The sequence below is a fragment of the Misgurnus anguillicaudatus genome, chromosome 22, assembly GCF_027580225.2.
Source record: "Misgurnus anguillicaudatus chromosome 22, ASM2758022v2, whole genome shotgun sequence".
NCBI lineage: Eukaryota > Metazoa > Chordata > Actinopteri > Cypriniformes > Cobitidae > Misgurnus > Misgurnus anguillicaudatus.
Window position 1 is genome coordinate 37,593,948 of NC_073358.2, and position 18,584 is coordinate 37,612,531.

Consider the following 18,584-nt stretch of genomic DNA (forward strand, 5'->3'; position numbering starts at 1 on the left):
AAAGTGTTACAAGCTTGAAGAAAGCAGTAAGTAGGGGTCAAATATGTTTTTTAAGGGGGAATGATGATACCATTTTTTAAATGTAAAAATGATTTTTTAAGTAGACTATAACTGATGTTTTGAACCGATATATATTATTCTAGTGTAAAATGGAAAATGAATGTAATATTGATGAAATAATGAAATATTTTAAATGCTTTTAAACATAACCTTAATTCTGAAAATTTTTAATAATAACGTGAGAGTGCTTTAAAGTATGCTTTTTATATTCGATTATTTTATTGGTAAAAGTTTTGGAAGTGATGATACCCATAACCATAAAAATGCTTATAACTATAGCAATAATATAATTAGAGACTGCCATATTGTAAATATAGACATTTTACATTGCACTTATTCACTTATATATAATACATAGATGCTTATATAATGCATATGGTATCATCATTCCCCCTTAAAAACATATTTGACATAAAACAAAAAACTAATTTTCAAACACTAAGCTATCCTTGTATTCAATTTTGCAGGATTTTTACTACTTCTCTCTTTTCTTTTTAGTGTTTATTTACTTAGAATGAAACATTGAACAGTTGTTCAATACATGTGACAAATAAAAATGAAAAAAAAAACATGTAAAAACATTTTGTCTAGTCATGGCTATTGTTCAGTTAATATACACAATCTACAATTCAGCCTCTTGTACCTTATTGCTATTACATTTTGCTTTTAGTAAGCAAACATTACATAAGAGTTATCCATTTTAGATTTGCATGTCATGGTTTAACACTTGTAATGACAACACTTTTTTTATTCAGTCTGCCTTCGTAGGTGTAAATGCAAGTCTAGCAACATTTTTCTCTCTTAGTTTGTTCATGGGGCGTCTATTTACAAGCAGCTCTCCTGAGACACTCCGTCTCGCGATTACTGAGAAACGATTCAGCAACTTCAAAACAATCCACCCTCCCGGCCTTACAGTATATCTAACCCGGAAGGGTCCTTCTCTCCCTTTCCCTCAGCTGGCACTCTGTAGGTCAACGCAAATCCAGACATCTGCGTAAAACAGGTAGCCTGCAGTTATCAGAGACCCAGATACAGCTCACTATCTCTCAGATGCTCCATTTCCTCGTCCGGGTCTCCAGGCGGACCGCACCCGGTGATGTATCTTTGATGCTGTCGCTCGCGGTCCCACAGTGCTGCTGTTGTTAGCTTTAGAGGAAGCGGTGTGATAATCAGAGAGTTCCCTGCAGACGTGCTCTCAGTCAAAGCTGGAGAGATAACAGCAGTCGGGAGGGTCTGCTGGTACTGTTAGCTATGTATGCAGTACCCTAAACAAACAAAGATGCACTCAGGAGTTCATGAGAGTTTCTTTAAATTAACATCAGAATTGTTTAATGCATTGGGAGGGCTGACACAAGATATGAATAATTATGATTATTTTTGGTTTTTAATTCATCTCTGTCTTTTAATTTCCTAAATTGTAATGCATGGTATGTAAAATGGTAAAACTGTTAGTGAATCTATGTGAAAAGCTTAAGAATGTGTTGAAATAAAATGATTTTCATAGTGCTTTAGTATTAGTGCCTTTTACTTTTTAAAGCTATCTTGTAGAGATGCACGATACATGATTTCTTTACCGATACCAATATTCAATTTACATCTCCTGATACCAAGAGATTTTTGCTGACACAGCGTGGGTTTTTCACCACTTTTAATTGGCAGGATGTAATCTGCCCTGATCATTGGCTGTTTTTAAACGATCGGCCTGTGTCTGAGGGAAATTTTGCTTTCATCTGCTGATACGGATTATCGGCTTTCCAGATCAGAGAATAGCAAGGCCAACATTTCTTACTTTTCTGTGTTTTGTCTATCAGGCAAATCTCAGTGTTTCTGCCCTGTTTGTATATATGACAGTTGAAGGCATTATGCTGGCATGGCATATATATTTAAATAACGTCTTTACAGCGTTTGGAAAGGGAGTTGCCTCATCTTAAATCAATAAAGACATGTTGTGCGAACGTTATTGAGTTTCTGTCTGTTCTGGTTCTGCTCCAATGCATGACAGATCTCATTGTGGAGTGCACTGAACTTATATTTTGCACTTTTGTGACATTGATTTTGCCATTTGTAATGTTACTAGTATGGTCAAGGCTTCTTACACTAAAATTGAAGTTTGTAATATTGGACATATTTTCCATCCTTACAATATGACTGTACTGTGAATATTATGACTAATGTAAAATACATCTGTTCTGGATAACCTCATTGAATTTAAAATAAGCATCAGTGGATTCAAATAGGTTTATTGATTGTAATGTAAATGTTCTAATTTTGTCACATTGCTCACTTGCGGTATAGGTAATGGAAAACAAAATCTTTAAATTGTAAGTAGAACTTGGCTACAAAATGTTGAAATAGTGGCTAGAGAGGATGTAATATAGAGACTAGACAGACAGTATGTCATTGTCTGACACGTCCTTGCAATAACGTGATCTCATGAGAATATGTGTGTATTTTTATGTTTTAGTTTGGTTGTACCATACATACATACATACATTTACTTATGTTCAAAGGGACACTACACTTTTTTTGAAAATATACAAATTTTCCAGCTCCCTAGAGTTAAACATTTGATTCTTACCGTTTTGGAATCCATTCAGCTGATCTCCAGGTCTGGCGTTGGCACTTTTAGCATAGCTTAGCATAATCCATTGAATCTGATTAGACCATTAGCAATGTGCTTAAAATAACCAAAGAGTTTCGATATTGTTCCTATTTAAAACTTGACTCTTCTGTAGTTACATCGTGTACTAAGACCAACGGAAAATTAAATAAAAAAAATAGAACTTCTAGGCAGATATGGCTAGGAACTATACTCTCATTCTGGCGTATTAATCAGTTACTTTGCTGATGTAATATGGCTGCAGCAGGCGTAGTGATATTACGCACTGTCCGTAGTCCCCTTGGTTACTTTCAATAGCAAGGGAATATTTTCGGACAGTGTGTAATATCACTACCCCTGCTGCAGCCATGTTACAGCAGCAAAGTCCTTGATTATTACGCCCGAATGAGAGTATAGTTCCTAGCCATATCTGCCTATAAAATCACAAATTTAAATTTTCTTTCAACTTTAGTAAACAATGTAACTACAGAAGAGTTAAGTTTTAAATAGGAAAAATATCGAAACTCTTTGGTTATTCTTTAGGGTGATGCTAGTGGTCTAATCAGATTCAATGGATTATGTTAAGCTATGCTAAAAGTGGTAGCGCCAGACCCGGAGATCAGCTGAATGGATTCCAAAATGGTAAAAAGCAAATATTTAACTCTAGGGGAGCTGGAAAATGGGAATATTTTCAAAAAAAGTGGAGTGTCCCTTTAACTTTTTCCCAGCCATTGACGAGTTAATGAATTAAGAGAAAACATTTGCATAAAAAAACATAAAGGTTTTATGTTAATCTGTAATACTGCGATTATCCACTAGATTACGCACTTACGCAATTTAGAAAAAAAACTAATGCAAAACATTTTTTTACTAATTCTAACTCTGTGTATGTTTTGATAATCATTCTGAATCTGATCTTTAAAAAAAATTCCTTCACAAAAATGCAATTATTTCAGCTTTTTGCAAAAAAAATGTATATTTTAAGAAAAATACCCATATTTAAGAGTTTATAAGCAGAGAAAAAAAATATAGATAGGATGAAAAGTTTTTTCCCGTTTTGTCTGTTTGTTTGTTTATTGTTTGTTTGACAGCAGTTCTTTCATTTGATATATTTGTATGTTTTTAGAAGAGAATTTTCCTGGAAGGCATTTTGTGAAACTTTTGTGAAAATCACAGAAAATGCTGGCGGGCAACTTTTCGAAACATGGCTGGCTGGGAAAGAGTTAAGTGTTCACTGTTTAATCAATACGTTTTTTTTTAATGGCGGACTTAAAATAAACACTTGGTTTCTTCACTTGGTCTCGTCAAAGTTTTAAGGTGGTGACTGCCTGGTCAACACAGATGTCTACAGATGAGAAAGAGAGAGACTGAGTATGAGAAGAGAGAGAGAGGGAGAGAGAGAGAGAGAGAGAGAGAGAGAGAGAGAGAGAGAGACTGTATTATGGCTTCTTATTTTGTGGTAACTGTTAGACACATGTTGCTTAAATAGACATGAAGTTGGTCAAATTATAGAATATACCAGATTTAACCGTCTAATCTTCTACAAAGGCCAATAATGTGGAAAATTAAACTTCATGGATATTCATAAAGCATTAAAATATGTATGGCAGTCGATCCTGTTCATCATGCCAACAACAGCAGTCTGCTGTCTCTTCCAACTGTGGAAACTTAACCCAGTTTCCCATAAACAGTAAACATTTACATAAAACAGTGTCCACTAAACAGACACATAAAAGACAAAACATACAGGCAAGACAAACAGGTAGCACACAAAATGCAGCAGATATTGTCAGCAATGTTCAATGAGTTGTTATTGCACCATTTGCTGACTTAGCATCTGTGTCTTATCAATCCTCTTTTCCAGTTTTTTCTAAATGGGTGGGGATGTGTGCGAAGTTTGGATGAAATGTGTGTCAGAGATGATAAATATTATATGTATGTGTTGGAGAGAAAGTACCATTGCTGTTCTTTTCTGTGATCTTGATTGATCTTCTGGAGTTTTGCCCTGGTGGTTGCCATGCGGCCACACTCATTAAAGAGACTCTTTTTAAAGAAAGCAACAACATCAGAGAGAAAAAGAGCCTGGGCAAGTTGAAGCTCACCACACCCAGCCTGACCACTCAGCTTCTGTTGGTCAGACACACACATGCGTGCATGCTGCTATACTGTTGTTGCGTCATCCTTTTATACATCTATAATTATGCAACGTGTACGTCTTTGAGATAATCATTGGGTAAGTCCCAAACCTCGTCAGGGTATGACGTAACCTCTTTGTTTCTGTATTTCTGCTTTGGAGACTTTGTTTTCCTTATGGAGTGATTCAATTAAGGTGTGACAGGAACTGGAAAGGTTGGGTGAGTCAATCACCTCAGAAACTCAGGAGTCAATAACAGACCAAATGAAAAGTTTATTTTGCCCGTTCACACGCACCGCTCTCTGCTTCCTTCGCTGTCTCACATGCCATGTTGAAGGGAGGTGAGGGATGTGACTCAGTGTTTCTTGCAGGAAACTACTTCTGTTCAGGTGCTGCTGACAACACATGAGTGTGACTAAATGTCATTGTAGTCTGCAAAGAGCCAGTAAACAACCGAGTGCTCAACCATGCCTCGATATGATTATTTTTTCATTATGTTAAAGGCACAATGTAATTTTTGCAGCTTAGATGTCACATACAAAGATAAAAGCACAGCTTAGCAAGTTTTTTAAATGTGCATTGTGTAACTTTTAGAAGTGTCGTGCCCCTTGACAGAAATACAATAGAATATGCATAACTATATTTTGTGTGGTATATAAATAACTTACAAAATGAACTCTATTGTTTTTATTATCTTAGAATGAGCCGTTTCTATCTGCACATTCACCGCGGGTCCTCTTACATGGAAGTCGCCATTTCGCACCGCCAAGATTTATTTGACATCTTAAGGGAAAGCACCACCATTTCAATGTTTTCTGGTGTTGTTGCCTCAGCTTGGACCAATTAATACATACCTATCTTTTTTCAAATGCGTACACTTAATCTTTGTGCAGTGCTTTGTGAATGTGTTAGCATTTAGGCTAGCACAATTCATTCCTTAGGATCCAAACAGGGATGAATTTAGAAGCCACCAAACACTTCCATGTTTTCCCTATTTAAAAACACAAGTAAGTATGGTGGCACAAAATAAATGTGGCAATTTTTTAAGTGAATAAAAAAATGAGAACTATATTCTATGGCGGAAGAGAACTTAGTTTGCAACACTTCGACCTTGGGCGCAGTAATATTGAAGGACGTTTCTTTTTGAATTCGTGCACTTATTCTTTGTACAGCTATTCGTGAATGTGTTAGCATTTAGCCTAGCCCCATTCATTCCTTAAGTGCAATTTATAGTCGTGCGTAAGGTCTATGGCGCAGTTACATTATCACTCCTGACTACTTCCCCTCTCGCTCAAATCTCCATCAATGGGGCTGTTTACACTTGGTATTAAGATGTGTTTTCATTGATCGTATCACAAGTGGACGAGAGAAGTTTACACCTGGTATTTAAATCTGTCTCTTTTGTCCAGATTCGATCGCTTCTGTCCTGAATACTGTGAGGGAGTGGTCTTTCGAGATGGTGGGCGAGTCTCTCTGCTGTCATTTAAACTCGAGCGGGAGTAATGACGAGTTTATATGAACACAAACTAATATTATGTCAGAGTCCACTGCTTTTGTTGTAAGTAAACGTGCGGCACAGTGTTTTGTACATGTATATGTAAGAGCTTTCTCTGAATTTTAGGCGCAATTGATGAAATAACATCTCGCAACTTTCACACACTTGCAAAATGAAACTGCGGAGATCAGCCGCTTTAGTTTTATCAATAAAAAACTAAAAATAGCGCTGTTCACTATGTGTTCGCTTCAGAAGTCAGTAAAGACGTAAAACATTGTGTTTAGTACCTCAGATTAGATAAATGGGTAGAGAGAAGGTGGTCGCATGTAGGGCTGCACGATTAATCAAAAAATAACCGAAACCGAAATTCAGAAACGTTAACCGACCCTCTTTTATCATGTCGGTTATTTCGGTTTTTAATCCTGTTAATAGACCCCTTCACGATTCACGTCACAGGCAGTTTCCACTGCGCATGTCAGGGTCAGAAAAGTCATTACAGCAGATAGAGTTGCGTATTATTCGGTATCGTCAAAAATGCCTACTTACGTTGTGGGCTGTGAAAATTGCAACAGGTCTTCCATTAAGTTTTTGCGATTCATGCAGAATCTCAAAAACAAAAAAAATACAACATCTGCAGCTGCAAGCAATTAACGTGCAGACTGGAACAATACAAATATCAAAGAGGCTTGTGTTTGTAGTGCTCACTTCATTTGAGGTAAGTCATCATTTTTCAGCCCTGTTAGATTACATTATAAAGCCTAAATGGTATGAACAGTTTGACCCCATGCTGCGCGCGCACCCGATAGTCATTCAATGTTTACAAACTTTGAAGGGGTCTATACTTTCCCTTTAAAACATACTACTGCGTGTGAGGTTACGTGGCTCCGCCCCATCCAGTCAGAAGCATATAGACACATGGAGGAGAACTCAAACAGTGTGTTAACTGAGCAGATCATTTAGTGCCAAAGAAATACGAAGTAGTCGCGCATGTGCAGGCCGCGTGATAAAACTACGGAATGCGCGAACGGGTTTTTACCTTGCGCTCATTTGAATCTACCGATGAGTCTACGCAGCCCGAGAAAAGTCAACACATGCCTCAGAACCGTGAGAAGAAGCGGGAGCGCCCGCGCATGTTTAATTAGACATGGCAGAGATGAGAGAGAGAGAGAGAGAGAGAGAGAGAGAGAACGGGAGAACTTCTAATCTACATTAACACCAAATCATTACAGATGAGAGTAAAGGTATTGTATAGCAGTGCCCAGTTAAGGAACAATGAATAGAAGACACATGTACAATGTGTATTATCCTGCCACTCATCTCATTATCTGGATATAACTTGTATATGTATCTTATGGCTAGAATTAGTCATGTGGGTTGTATAATTCTTTGGTTCATAAGTTCCTATTCTGAAAGTTTCATCAGTTGTACATAATAACATGTGCAGCAACTGCATCTGGTCAAGTTTGAAATTTCAAATGTAGTATTTTTCAGTAATGCAGTTATTTTGGGGTGAAATGTCAATAATCGCATTGCAGGCTGATTTAAGTTGTGCTCTAAATTTTCTGCTTGTGCTCCTTAAATTTTCAGTCAGGGGTACAGTTCTCCTAATGACAAAAAAGTTAGCCTGGAGCCCTGAAGTACTAGACTTAAAAATTGTTAGTTATTTATTTTCTACTTTTTCTTTAGGAAACTTGCAGTATATAGTAAACTAAAATGTGTTTTCATTTCAAGCAATGTGTGCTTTGATTTCAGTTGAAGTCAAAATGTTAAATAAATAACCTTCACACAAAATACTTTCCTCTTCACTTAATTCTTTTAAAATCACAAAGATAACAACAAATGCCCTTTCAATAGAAAAATATATCTCATCTTTAATATCTGAGCATATTTAAAATACAAACCTTGCCAGCGAACTATGAGGCAAAAAATAATAATAATCGCTCATTAATCGTAACCGATGTCAAATGTTAAATTAACCGAGGTTTTGATTTTAGGTCAAATCGTTCAGCCCTAGTCGCATGTGGCTGTTCGAACACATTCAACCACATGTGCGTTTTCAATACAAAAGCAATTCGATCGAAAGGGGTTTCGACTACCTCTGAATGTGGTTGAAAGTGGTCGAAAGTGGATGAACTCAAAACGTTTTGAATACTGTTTACACCTGGCATTAACGGCGTTCACTTGTGATCCGATCAATGAAAACGCATGTTATATGTCAAGTGTAAACAGCCTTAATATTACTGCGCCCGAGGTCGAAGTATTGCAAACTAAGTGCTCTTTCGCCATACAATATAGTTTATTTTTTATCTACTTAAAAAATCGCCTCATTTTATTTTGTGCCACCATACTTACTCGTGTAACTACTCCTGTAACAGTCTTTAAATAGAGAAAACATGGAAGCGTTTGGTGGCTTCTAAATTCATCCCTGTTTGGATCCTGGGGAATGAATGGGGCTATGCTAAATGCTAACCCTTTTACAACGCGCTGTACAGGGATTGAGTGTGCGGATTGGGGAAGGATAGGTATGTATTAATTTGTCTAGGTTGAGGTAAGAACAGTAGGATATTTAAATGGTGGTGTTTTCCTTTAAAAAAAAAACGTATTGTGCAATGTCCCTTTAAATGTGAAGTTATCTGTGAATTCCAGGCTGAAGTCTCATAATCTATTTATAAGATTAGGAGATTCAAAATTTTATTTCACTAACCGATTTTAACATTGATTTCAATCTTTGGCATGGCCTACTCAGTCGATATTAAAAATATCAAGGTTATATATTTTGCACAGAATGTTCTTTACGTTATGTTGGATGATTTTATGTAGAAGTAGCACAAAAAATGACTTTAGCTGGGTTTTCACAGGTGTGGTCACAAATGTTTAAAATGAGTGATGTATGTGGTCTGTTCTACAGTTTTAATAATGACATACAAACCTGCTATTGGCAGTGATGTCCATTTTGATCAAATGTTTGTTTATTATCAGAATTTTTACATTTTAAATGACTGCCTATATATTAAGTCAAATGTATTTAATAAATGTGAATATTATGTGTTGTAGGTGCGGGAGATTCTGGGTCAGTGCTCCTGTCCATCACAGTTCCCCATGACCAAAGTCTCCGAAGGAAAGTACAAAGTGGGCGACTCCAGTGCGCTTATCTTTATCAGGGTACATCTTTAATTTTAATCTTACACTCTTAAAATGAATGTTTTAAATTAACACATCTTGTGTCTAGTTAAGGACAACACATCTAGTGTGTTGTCCTTAACTTAACACATCTCTGTGTTATTTTTGGAATAACACACTTTGTGTTGTTTTAACACATCTTGTGTTGTCCATTTCATTTATTTAAGCTCACATTCTACACGAAATGACACACAATGTGTTAAATAGTTTAACACAAAACAATGTGGTAAAATTAACACATCCTTTCTTAGAGTGTACCTCTCTCTAACTCTCAACTCTTAATCTTAACTATGCCGTCTTCATTCTTGATTTTTACTGTGAAGTTTTATACAAATTCATGTTGTATTCTTAGATATTCTGCTGTTATCCCGTTTCATTTTGTGCTGTTGGATTATTGCACACCCAGATATAGCCAGACTATAATAATTATAGCCTCATAATACATAATAAGTCATCTGTGAATGGTGTTTACACAGTTTCCAAGCTGACCTATACAAGACTGTTATCCAACTTCATCTAAAAAGCACCCACACCCATTCATACAGCAGACAGAAATAGAAAATTATGTTGTTTCCTTTCCCCTACCTCGCTTTCTGGATGCCTATATGTGTTTGTGTTTGTATAATTAGGGTATGCGTGTTTGCATGCACTTTACTTAGGTATCTGTGCAGTTTATAATGTTGTTTCCTGTCCTCTACCACGCTTTCTGGATGCCTATATTTGTTTGTGTTTGTATGATTGGGGCGCTTTAGGTAGGGGCGATTCTCACGAAATCCAGACTTAAAAGGTGTGCAGCATCAGATTTTTAAAAAAAGCCATTGAAGCCTATTTTTTTGTTGCACATCTGAGCTTACTATAACCATTATTTTTAGAGGATTTACAAATATTTTCTATAGAATTATTTAAATTTTTTAAATTATCATTATAAAAAATTATCATTACCGCAACATGATATTACATTAAATATATGCATTTACAAACTCATGTTTCGGTAATGAGAACTAAAAAGTTGTCTAGGTACTATGACAAACAAAATTTCAACTTTTATCTGTATAGATAAAACAAGATAACACATTTTTTAAAAATGTTAGTTCTTTGAGGGGTTAAACAATGATTGAAAATTGTTGCGGAGGAAATTTTTCTTGGACACTTATATATTCCTTATTATTTTCTCTACATTTACCAATGATCACCAAATACCACATGTGTCTTTACTGTAAATAATATATAATATAACATGCACTAAAGCTTTTTATTTTTAGATTTTTTTAATTATAAATTTTCCATGTCAAAAAAACAAAATCCAGTCATGGACACATTGCGGTAATGAACATTTCCCATTTAAATGTGAAAAAAATTGGTTTGTGTGTCATTTGAAATTGAAATCATGTGCAAAATAGTATATGAAGAGATGTTTGTAACTGTATGCTTCTTATTTTGATACACTTTTTTTTATCAAAATGTTTCATGAGTCTAATTTCGCGAGAATCACCCGTAGATATTTGTGCAGTTTATTATGTTGTTTTGGCCTAGAGTTATTTTTCAAAGGAATTTTATCTTTCTTTAGGGCAGCAGGGGTAAATCAATTAACTGGATTCAGTTTTTTTCTCCACATGGATAATGTAACTGCAACCTTATAGCCCCCCCGCGCACCCTCTCTCCCTGTCTCCATCTATCTTGATTAGCTCTCAGTTTTCCTGTGCCTAATGTTGTCTTCCCTTTGGTTTGTGTATGTGTGTGCTTTTGTCCTGTTTGTACTTGGTGCTGTACGATTGAGCCCCTTTATTAACTGTGTCAGTGATTATATATAGAGGCATCGTCCCATCATTCTTTACCAGGACAATAAACCCTTGCAGTACGGCTTGGGGCGAAACAGGGCCCTTAACACGCCAAACTCGGCCTGCTCTGTTTAAAGCATGGAGGGTGATAAACTGCCATATTCTGGGTGGTCACCCCATTCAGATGCGTTTTTGACAACAAAATGCTAAAACTCTTGGTGATAGTGACCTTGGCCGAAGAGATGTTGACATTGTTTATTTAAATTACGGTTTTGGCATTTTCTGCCTGTTGCCATGGTAACCTAAAGTCTGACCTCAGTCAAGTGTTTTTTTAAGCTGAAGTGGGTAATGTTTTCCTTTCCCAGCTTAATATACAGAGTTAGCCTTTTGTATGTTTACCCACAAACGTCATGGCTCTGTGGCGCAATCAAAACATTGCTCTGTTTGCTCTGTCAATTTTTACCTTTGAGGCAAACAGTAACTTAGTACATACAGTACCTGCGTTTACAGTCACTTATTTACATTGTCAACACAGCCCCAAAAATACATACGGTCGAATTTGAGGTGTGACGTGTATGAATGAGTCTGTATTTATATGAAACCTTGTGTAAATTTGTGAAGGTGGGCGCTGTGCCAACTCACAGATGTGTTTTTTCATGGCAAAGGCACACAGACACTCATCACGTGGTTATTCGTTAGCATGTGCTCAGCAGATGGAGCTTAGCGAATAGCGATGCTAAAGAGCTTCATTGCTTTAGGTTCAAAGTACACAATGGAGAAATAGAGATTTTCTGAACTCGGGTTTGATAAAGGAGTGAATGGAAGCCTCTTTTATTTCTGTTCAGTGGTAAATAACAGAAGAAACAGGCCTGAGAGCAAAGGACAGAGTGTTTTTATGCTAATTCTCATACATTCCCCTCTCTCTGGATACCAGCTGGATACCAGAGGGGGTTGAATAAGGGGGAGTGTGTGTCGTGCCTGATGTCATTTTGTTTTCTCTTTCTTTAGCTCGTTTTAGGGTGTTGTCATGATAATGAAGGAGGCCTGAGGTGGATAGAGGAAGTGTTGGTGGGCAGCTATGTTACATAACACTAAAGGACACAGGGGCTTGGTCTGATAATAACCAAAATATTGGCATGCCTTCCCATCAGTATTATTATTGGCATTTGCTAGGGCAAGCATAATTATAGAGGGTATGCATGTGACATCACCTTCGGCGAGAGGGACTGCGGTTACGTCCACTGAGTGGCAAAAGACAGAGTGGCAGCATTTGTGTACAGTGTGAAATCAGCGAAAACACGGGGAAAACGTGTCTAAATAAGAAACAGCTGTTGTGCGATAAGACTGTACTAACAGATTAACAAGAATTCGGAGCTATCGTTTTACAGACTGCCAAAAAACACTGAAAGGTGAAGTAAAAAGATCGCTCATGCCAACGTCCACAGACACCCGGCGGGTTGACAAGTTGCTAGGGTCACTATCAAGCAGAGTTTTTACTTTCGACTTAAACATATTTTTTCAAGTTTTTGTATTTTATCCGTGTTTTTCTTTGGAAAACATACATTCCAAAGCATATTTTTTTCCCAATACAAACACCTTAATAAAGCACAGATTGGAAAATGTAACTAAGTATTGTCCACCTCAAGTCCAACTAAATTCAATTTAAGGTGATAATAGTCAGTTTCACTGGCATTTTGGAAGCAGCCGCTACGAAAACCAGCCATTTTGGTGAACGTTTGCCACTCAACAGGGCGAGTTCCGGCGTGGTCACGTGACGTCAATGCATATCCTCTACTATTGTTGCTTTTACTGAGCGTTAGCCATTTGAACAAACCATCAACCATACGTTTTCAAATGGCACATTTTTACTACAGATATTTACATTTATGCATTTGGCAGACGCTTCCATCCAAAGCAACTTACAGTGCATTACAGGGTATACATTTTTTTCAGTATGTGTTCTCTGGGTTTGAACCCAGGATCTTTTGCCCTGCTAATTCAATGCTCTACCACTGAGATACAGGAACAGATATGTCATCAAACTAAATATTTATAAGGTATAGAGTGAATTGGACATTACACGGTTAAATGTACATTGTGGAAAACTTTATATAAATAAAATCTAGGCCTGGTTTCACAGACAAGGCTGAGCTAAAGCCGAGACTAGGCCTTAGTTAAATTAAATTATTTTATAAACCTGCTTAAGAAAAGACGTCACTGTGTGTATTCAATGCCAATGGGTGGAAAAAAAAACTTGAAATAATTGTACTTTTTTCTTAAACACTTAATTCAAGAGAAAATTCTCACCCCATTGGCAGATATTTTTGCTTATTTTATGCACACATTCACTTAAATTGTATTTTTTTTTTGTCTAAAAACTAGACTTATTTTCTTAGCTCATTTTTCTCACCAAGAAAATACATCTTAATTTTAGAATTTTTTGATATTATGAAAACAAGACAAAAATACTAAGTAAAAGTAATTGTTTGCAGTGTGTATAATATAATGTGTGTGATAATTGTTCCTCTCTCTCTCTGTAGGTGTTAAGGACTCATGTGATGGTACGTGTGGGTGGAGGTTGGGACACGCTTGAACATTACCTCGACAAACACGATCCATGCCGCTGCTCCGCGTTCGGTGAGCTCATGTCATGTGCCTCATTTCCTGTCTCTGATCCAGATTTCTTGGAATTTTTACAGTGTTACAAGTTTCTCACTTATAGTTATGCTTCACTTACAGTTATGCTTTTAACAGTACTGTACTTTACAAGTTAAACAGGTTTTTTCGGTTACTAAGGGATGGTTTAATATTAGTAAGCAACATCAGTACAATACAACATATTGACAATAATGTTAATAAAGAAGAAAAATTGTATTGCGCCATATGTAACTTGATGTAAAAGTTTTAAAATACACAAGATACATAAGCATGCTAGTGAGCATTAAATGAGAAACCACATTGGGAAATTACCCTATACTAAACTGTTGCATAATTTTTGCACTACTTCATTGTTATACTCCACTGTGTTAACCCTATAAAGGCGGGGTGCATGATTTTTGAAAACTCTTTGGAAAAGTCGAGCCGAGTACCAAAACACACTTGTAGCCAATCAGCAGTAAAGGGCGTGTCTACTAACTGATATCGTTGTCTGGGTTGCATATGTGTGGGGCGGGTCTATCAAAAAAAGGTTCAGATTCTATTGGTGTTGGCGAGTGTTTGTTAGGTGATTTCAAATATCAACAATGGCTTTTAGAGATCATGCACCCAGTTTTTAATATTATATTTTATTAAATGTATACATTAATATAAATATGATATGTTTATATATTTTAATATATACAGTATATGTCTTTTACACTGTTCATTTGTATATACTGTATTGTCTGTCTACAGTGTTTATTTGAATTGATGATTGATATTTACGCTGCTTATTGTGAAGAGCTGCTAAATGCTCCTTACTATTATTACCAAAATGACTTCATCTTTATTTCAACTGTTAAAAGAGCCATCTAATTCCTTTCTTTAACCTCAACAGCCCACCGCTATCAGCAGGCTAAAGCGAGTGGCCAGGGTCCTCACAGCAAGAGCTCCAGTGCTCACTCCTCACGCTCCACAAGCCCAGGACCTCACTGGCGCAATGAGGGCATAGGGCCCTACAAAACCCCTGACAGACGGTCCTTGGATCCCGCGCCGGGCTCCACAGCACACTCGTCTCCCTCACGGCCTGGCAGGTCGCACCATGCAGCCATGCCTGTGGAGATGGACACAGGGAGACCCACAACGCTGCAGCCTCGTCCACCACGAGACAGATCAGAATCACGTCACTTTAATCCTCTCAGGTCAGTGCAGCTGCATTTGGGTGTGTGGAAGCACTTGTGCATGTATGTATTGTTTATATGAGTACACATGTGCAGTTGGTAGAAAAGTACCTAGAAATAAAAGTACCAAAAATAAAAAACTGGAGTCAAAGGTGCATTACAAGAAAATCCATATAACGTGAATGAAACTCTTTACAATTTATTTTTAGAAAGTAGTTAAAAGGGCATAAAAATATATTTTATCAAACTATGTTTGAAAAAGGCTAGAAATAATCTTCACATGAAGATAGGATAAACATGGGATGCCTTTTTAAAGGGATAGTTCACCCAAAAATGTAAATGTTGTCATCATTTACTCACCCTCAGGTTGTTCCAAACCGTATACATTTCTTTGTTCTGCTAAACACAAAGGAAGATATTACTATATGAAGAGTTTGGTTTCAAAACGCGATAAACGCCATTTTTGAAAAAAATGAGTTACTGCCAAAATCAGTATTATATTAGGTCAGTAGTTAAAAGTAAATTCTTAATTTTACACAAAATCCAATATCCGCCGTGTTATTCTGTCATCTTTTCTCCCTTTTTTCCCAAAATGCGATAAACGCCACTCCCCCTTTTTTACAGAACGCAATAAATCCATTTCTGATATTACAGCCCACCAGTCACGCAATGTAAACAAACAATGGCGGACGCGCTGAGTACATGGAGTCCTAGTTTTCCTCATCTACTTTGTACTTTGTGATCAACAAACAAAACAAAATAATACTTTAATTGCATCGCTAAACCTGTGATGGTTTTCTGTGATGGGAAAGAAACGTAAGTCATCAGCATCTAATATTTTCCCTGAGAGGCACTCGGGAGACGGGTGCTTGTTCTCCCGACAGCAAGCTTCTCATGCTAACACATTGACCCCAGAGGATCTTATGAAAAACTTTACATAATTTTACTCAAAGTCAACGAAAATCGAGCAGGACCAAAAACATTTTACAGCTGATCTCTGTGAAAGACGTTAAGCGAGGACGTCAAGTAACCGCAATGACAGTGATCTTAATATGACAAAGTAAGTGTTTTGATTAATAACATTAATGTTTATATTTTTAATTAGTGTGTACAACTAGTCAACTAAATGAATATAACATGGCAAAGATGAATGCACATTTATATAGGCTATTGATTCAATAGATTTATAGCATTTTGAATAAAAACTTGTCATGGATTTATTGCATTTTGTGGAAAAAATTATCCGTTTTTATAATAAATCTTTGAAAATCAACTTATGGATTTGAATTTTTTATGTTTTTATAACCTAAAGATGCTATGTGAAAGTTTGTAACAGAAAATAGTTGTTTTCATCTTGTCACTTTCTTGGTATAGAAAACACGTTTTTACCAAAATTTGTCAAAATGGATTTATTGCGTTTTGGAACCAAACTCTTCATATATATATAATATAACACTTATGGAGCAACATTGACTTCCATGTTATTTTGTGCCACAAAACTGCTTGATTACAAACATTCCTCAAAATGTTTTCCTTTATGTTTAGGAGAAGATGTATACATGTTTGGAACAACTTGAGGAACAGAATTTACATTTTTGCGTGATCTGTCCGTTTAGCGTTATGCTAAAATACATATTGTATTCATGCAGTATTTTATGAATAGTTCTATTATATTATATATTATATTATAGATTGTTCGCATTATACCCCCTTAAACTAACAGAAATTTAATAACAGATGAAAAGAAAACATGATTTAGGCACATAAATATTTTACAAAATTGCAATAGCAAATGTTACTTGCCATACACATCTACATATGAAGAGTTTTGTTGCAAAACGAGATAAATCCATTTTTTTTACATTTTTGTCAAAACATGTTTATTATTACGTTATTATTTTGTTTTATGGTGCTACTTAGCTATATTTTTTAAGTTATGAAGGTTTAAATCAAAACAAACCAACTGCAGTTGCATTAAAATTAATTGGAATGCACAACCATAAAACGAGATTTCTGAACAATTAAAAAAACGGTGGTTATCTCGTTTTGCAACGAAACTCTTCATATATTGGATGTATATGGTTTATATATGGGATGTACTGAAGCGTGAAACATCATGACTGTGACACATGCATGAATGTGTGCTTCTACAGTAGTTTTTTTCTATATGGCTCCCTCAGGGTGTCTGACATTTGTTCATACTGACCTATTTAACTCAACACAAATTACAGCATTGCAAGTGGCACTTTAAAGCAACTATATTCAGTACATGCACACAAACAAACACACACAGATTAGTGCAAGCAGATTTAAACTAATCCCAGGTGACATTGACCTGACATCTATCTTCTCCTCGTATGGTTTATAACTCCCCCTTGAGTTTGAAATGAAAATAGCATTTTTACTAGTATGCAGTGTTGCCACTTCACACAAATTTCACACAAATTTTTTATTTCTAGTGTTAATATTGAGGACTGACCAGACCTGACTTTGAAACCTTTATTAATGCAGTCTTAGTTCAAAAACACCAAAGCCTGGTTTCACAGACTTAGCTAAAACCAAGACTAGATTAAGATGTTTAAGCATCTATAATAAACATGCCTTAGCCTTTGTAAAAGAAGTTACTGATGTGTTTATCTTAAGACAAATCAATGGCACTGGCATATTTTCAAGATTTATTTTCAGTTGAGGCTGCGCAAACATGTGTCTTAGTCTAGGACTAAGCTTAAGCCTTGTCTGTGAAACCAGGGTTAAAACTCCTTTTAAAGATTTAAAATACACTTCATGGTTCCTATCTGATAATGGGGTATACTTGTACGTCATTGTTTGTGGGAACGCCATTGTATAAATGCACCATGAACAGCTTGCTGGTTTATCTTGGCAGTATGCTTCAGTATCCTTAGGCTGATCAATGATGCAGGCCAAACGTCAGAGAAACACAGTTTAACACTTACACTCTTAGATCTGCAGGTGAGACAGGCTGGATTACTAGAGATTAAGATAATCTTACCCATCAGGTCTATCACTAAGAAAATAGGTCATCAGAAGGATTCTTTGGGTAACAGGGCCAGACTGTTAAAGGGCTAGTTCACCCAAAAATTCATCAGTTACTCGCTCTCATGTTGTTACAAACCTGTATAGATGTCTTTGTTCTGATAAACACGAAGGAAGATATTTTGAGAAAGTTTGTAATCAAAGCATTCATGAGCCCCATTCACTTCCATAGTATTAATTTGTCCTACTATAGAAGTTAATGGGGCTCGTGATTGGTTTCATTACAAACATTACAAACAGAAGTCATTCAACTCACTTGACTTTGTTTATATGTATGCATTTTGGCAGACACGTTAACCAAAGCTACTTAGTGTATTACAACCTGTAGGGCTATCACAATGGTTAAATAATCGTCTTATTGTGATTGTTTGACCTCATCACGATGATTTCAGATCACCACAATGATTGCACATCTTTCTAAAAAACACAAGAGGGAGCTGTAGCGCCTGTATAAACGAGACAATAT

At 36.3% G+C, this 18,584-nt stretch overlaps 1 protein-coding gene across 1 annotated transcript in view; it reads left to right on the forward strand.

The window, feature by feature from the left end:
• Positions 1 to 18,584, forward strand: part of gas2l1 (growth arrest-specific 2 like 1) — a 37,766-nt gene that overhangs the window by 15,711 nt on the left and 3,471 nt on the right. The window contains exons 2-4 of the mRNA XM_055199051.2: positions 9,343 to 9,450; positions 13,787 to 13,883; positions 14,782 to 15,085. Of these exons, the coding sequence (XP_055055026.2) occupies positions 9,343 to 9,450; positions 13,787 to 13,883; positions 14,782 to 15,085 (509 nt within the window). The remainder of the gene's footprint in view (positions 1 to 9,342; positions 9,451 to 13,786; positions 13,884 to 14,781; positions 15,086 to 18,584) is intronic.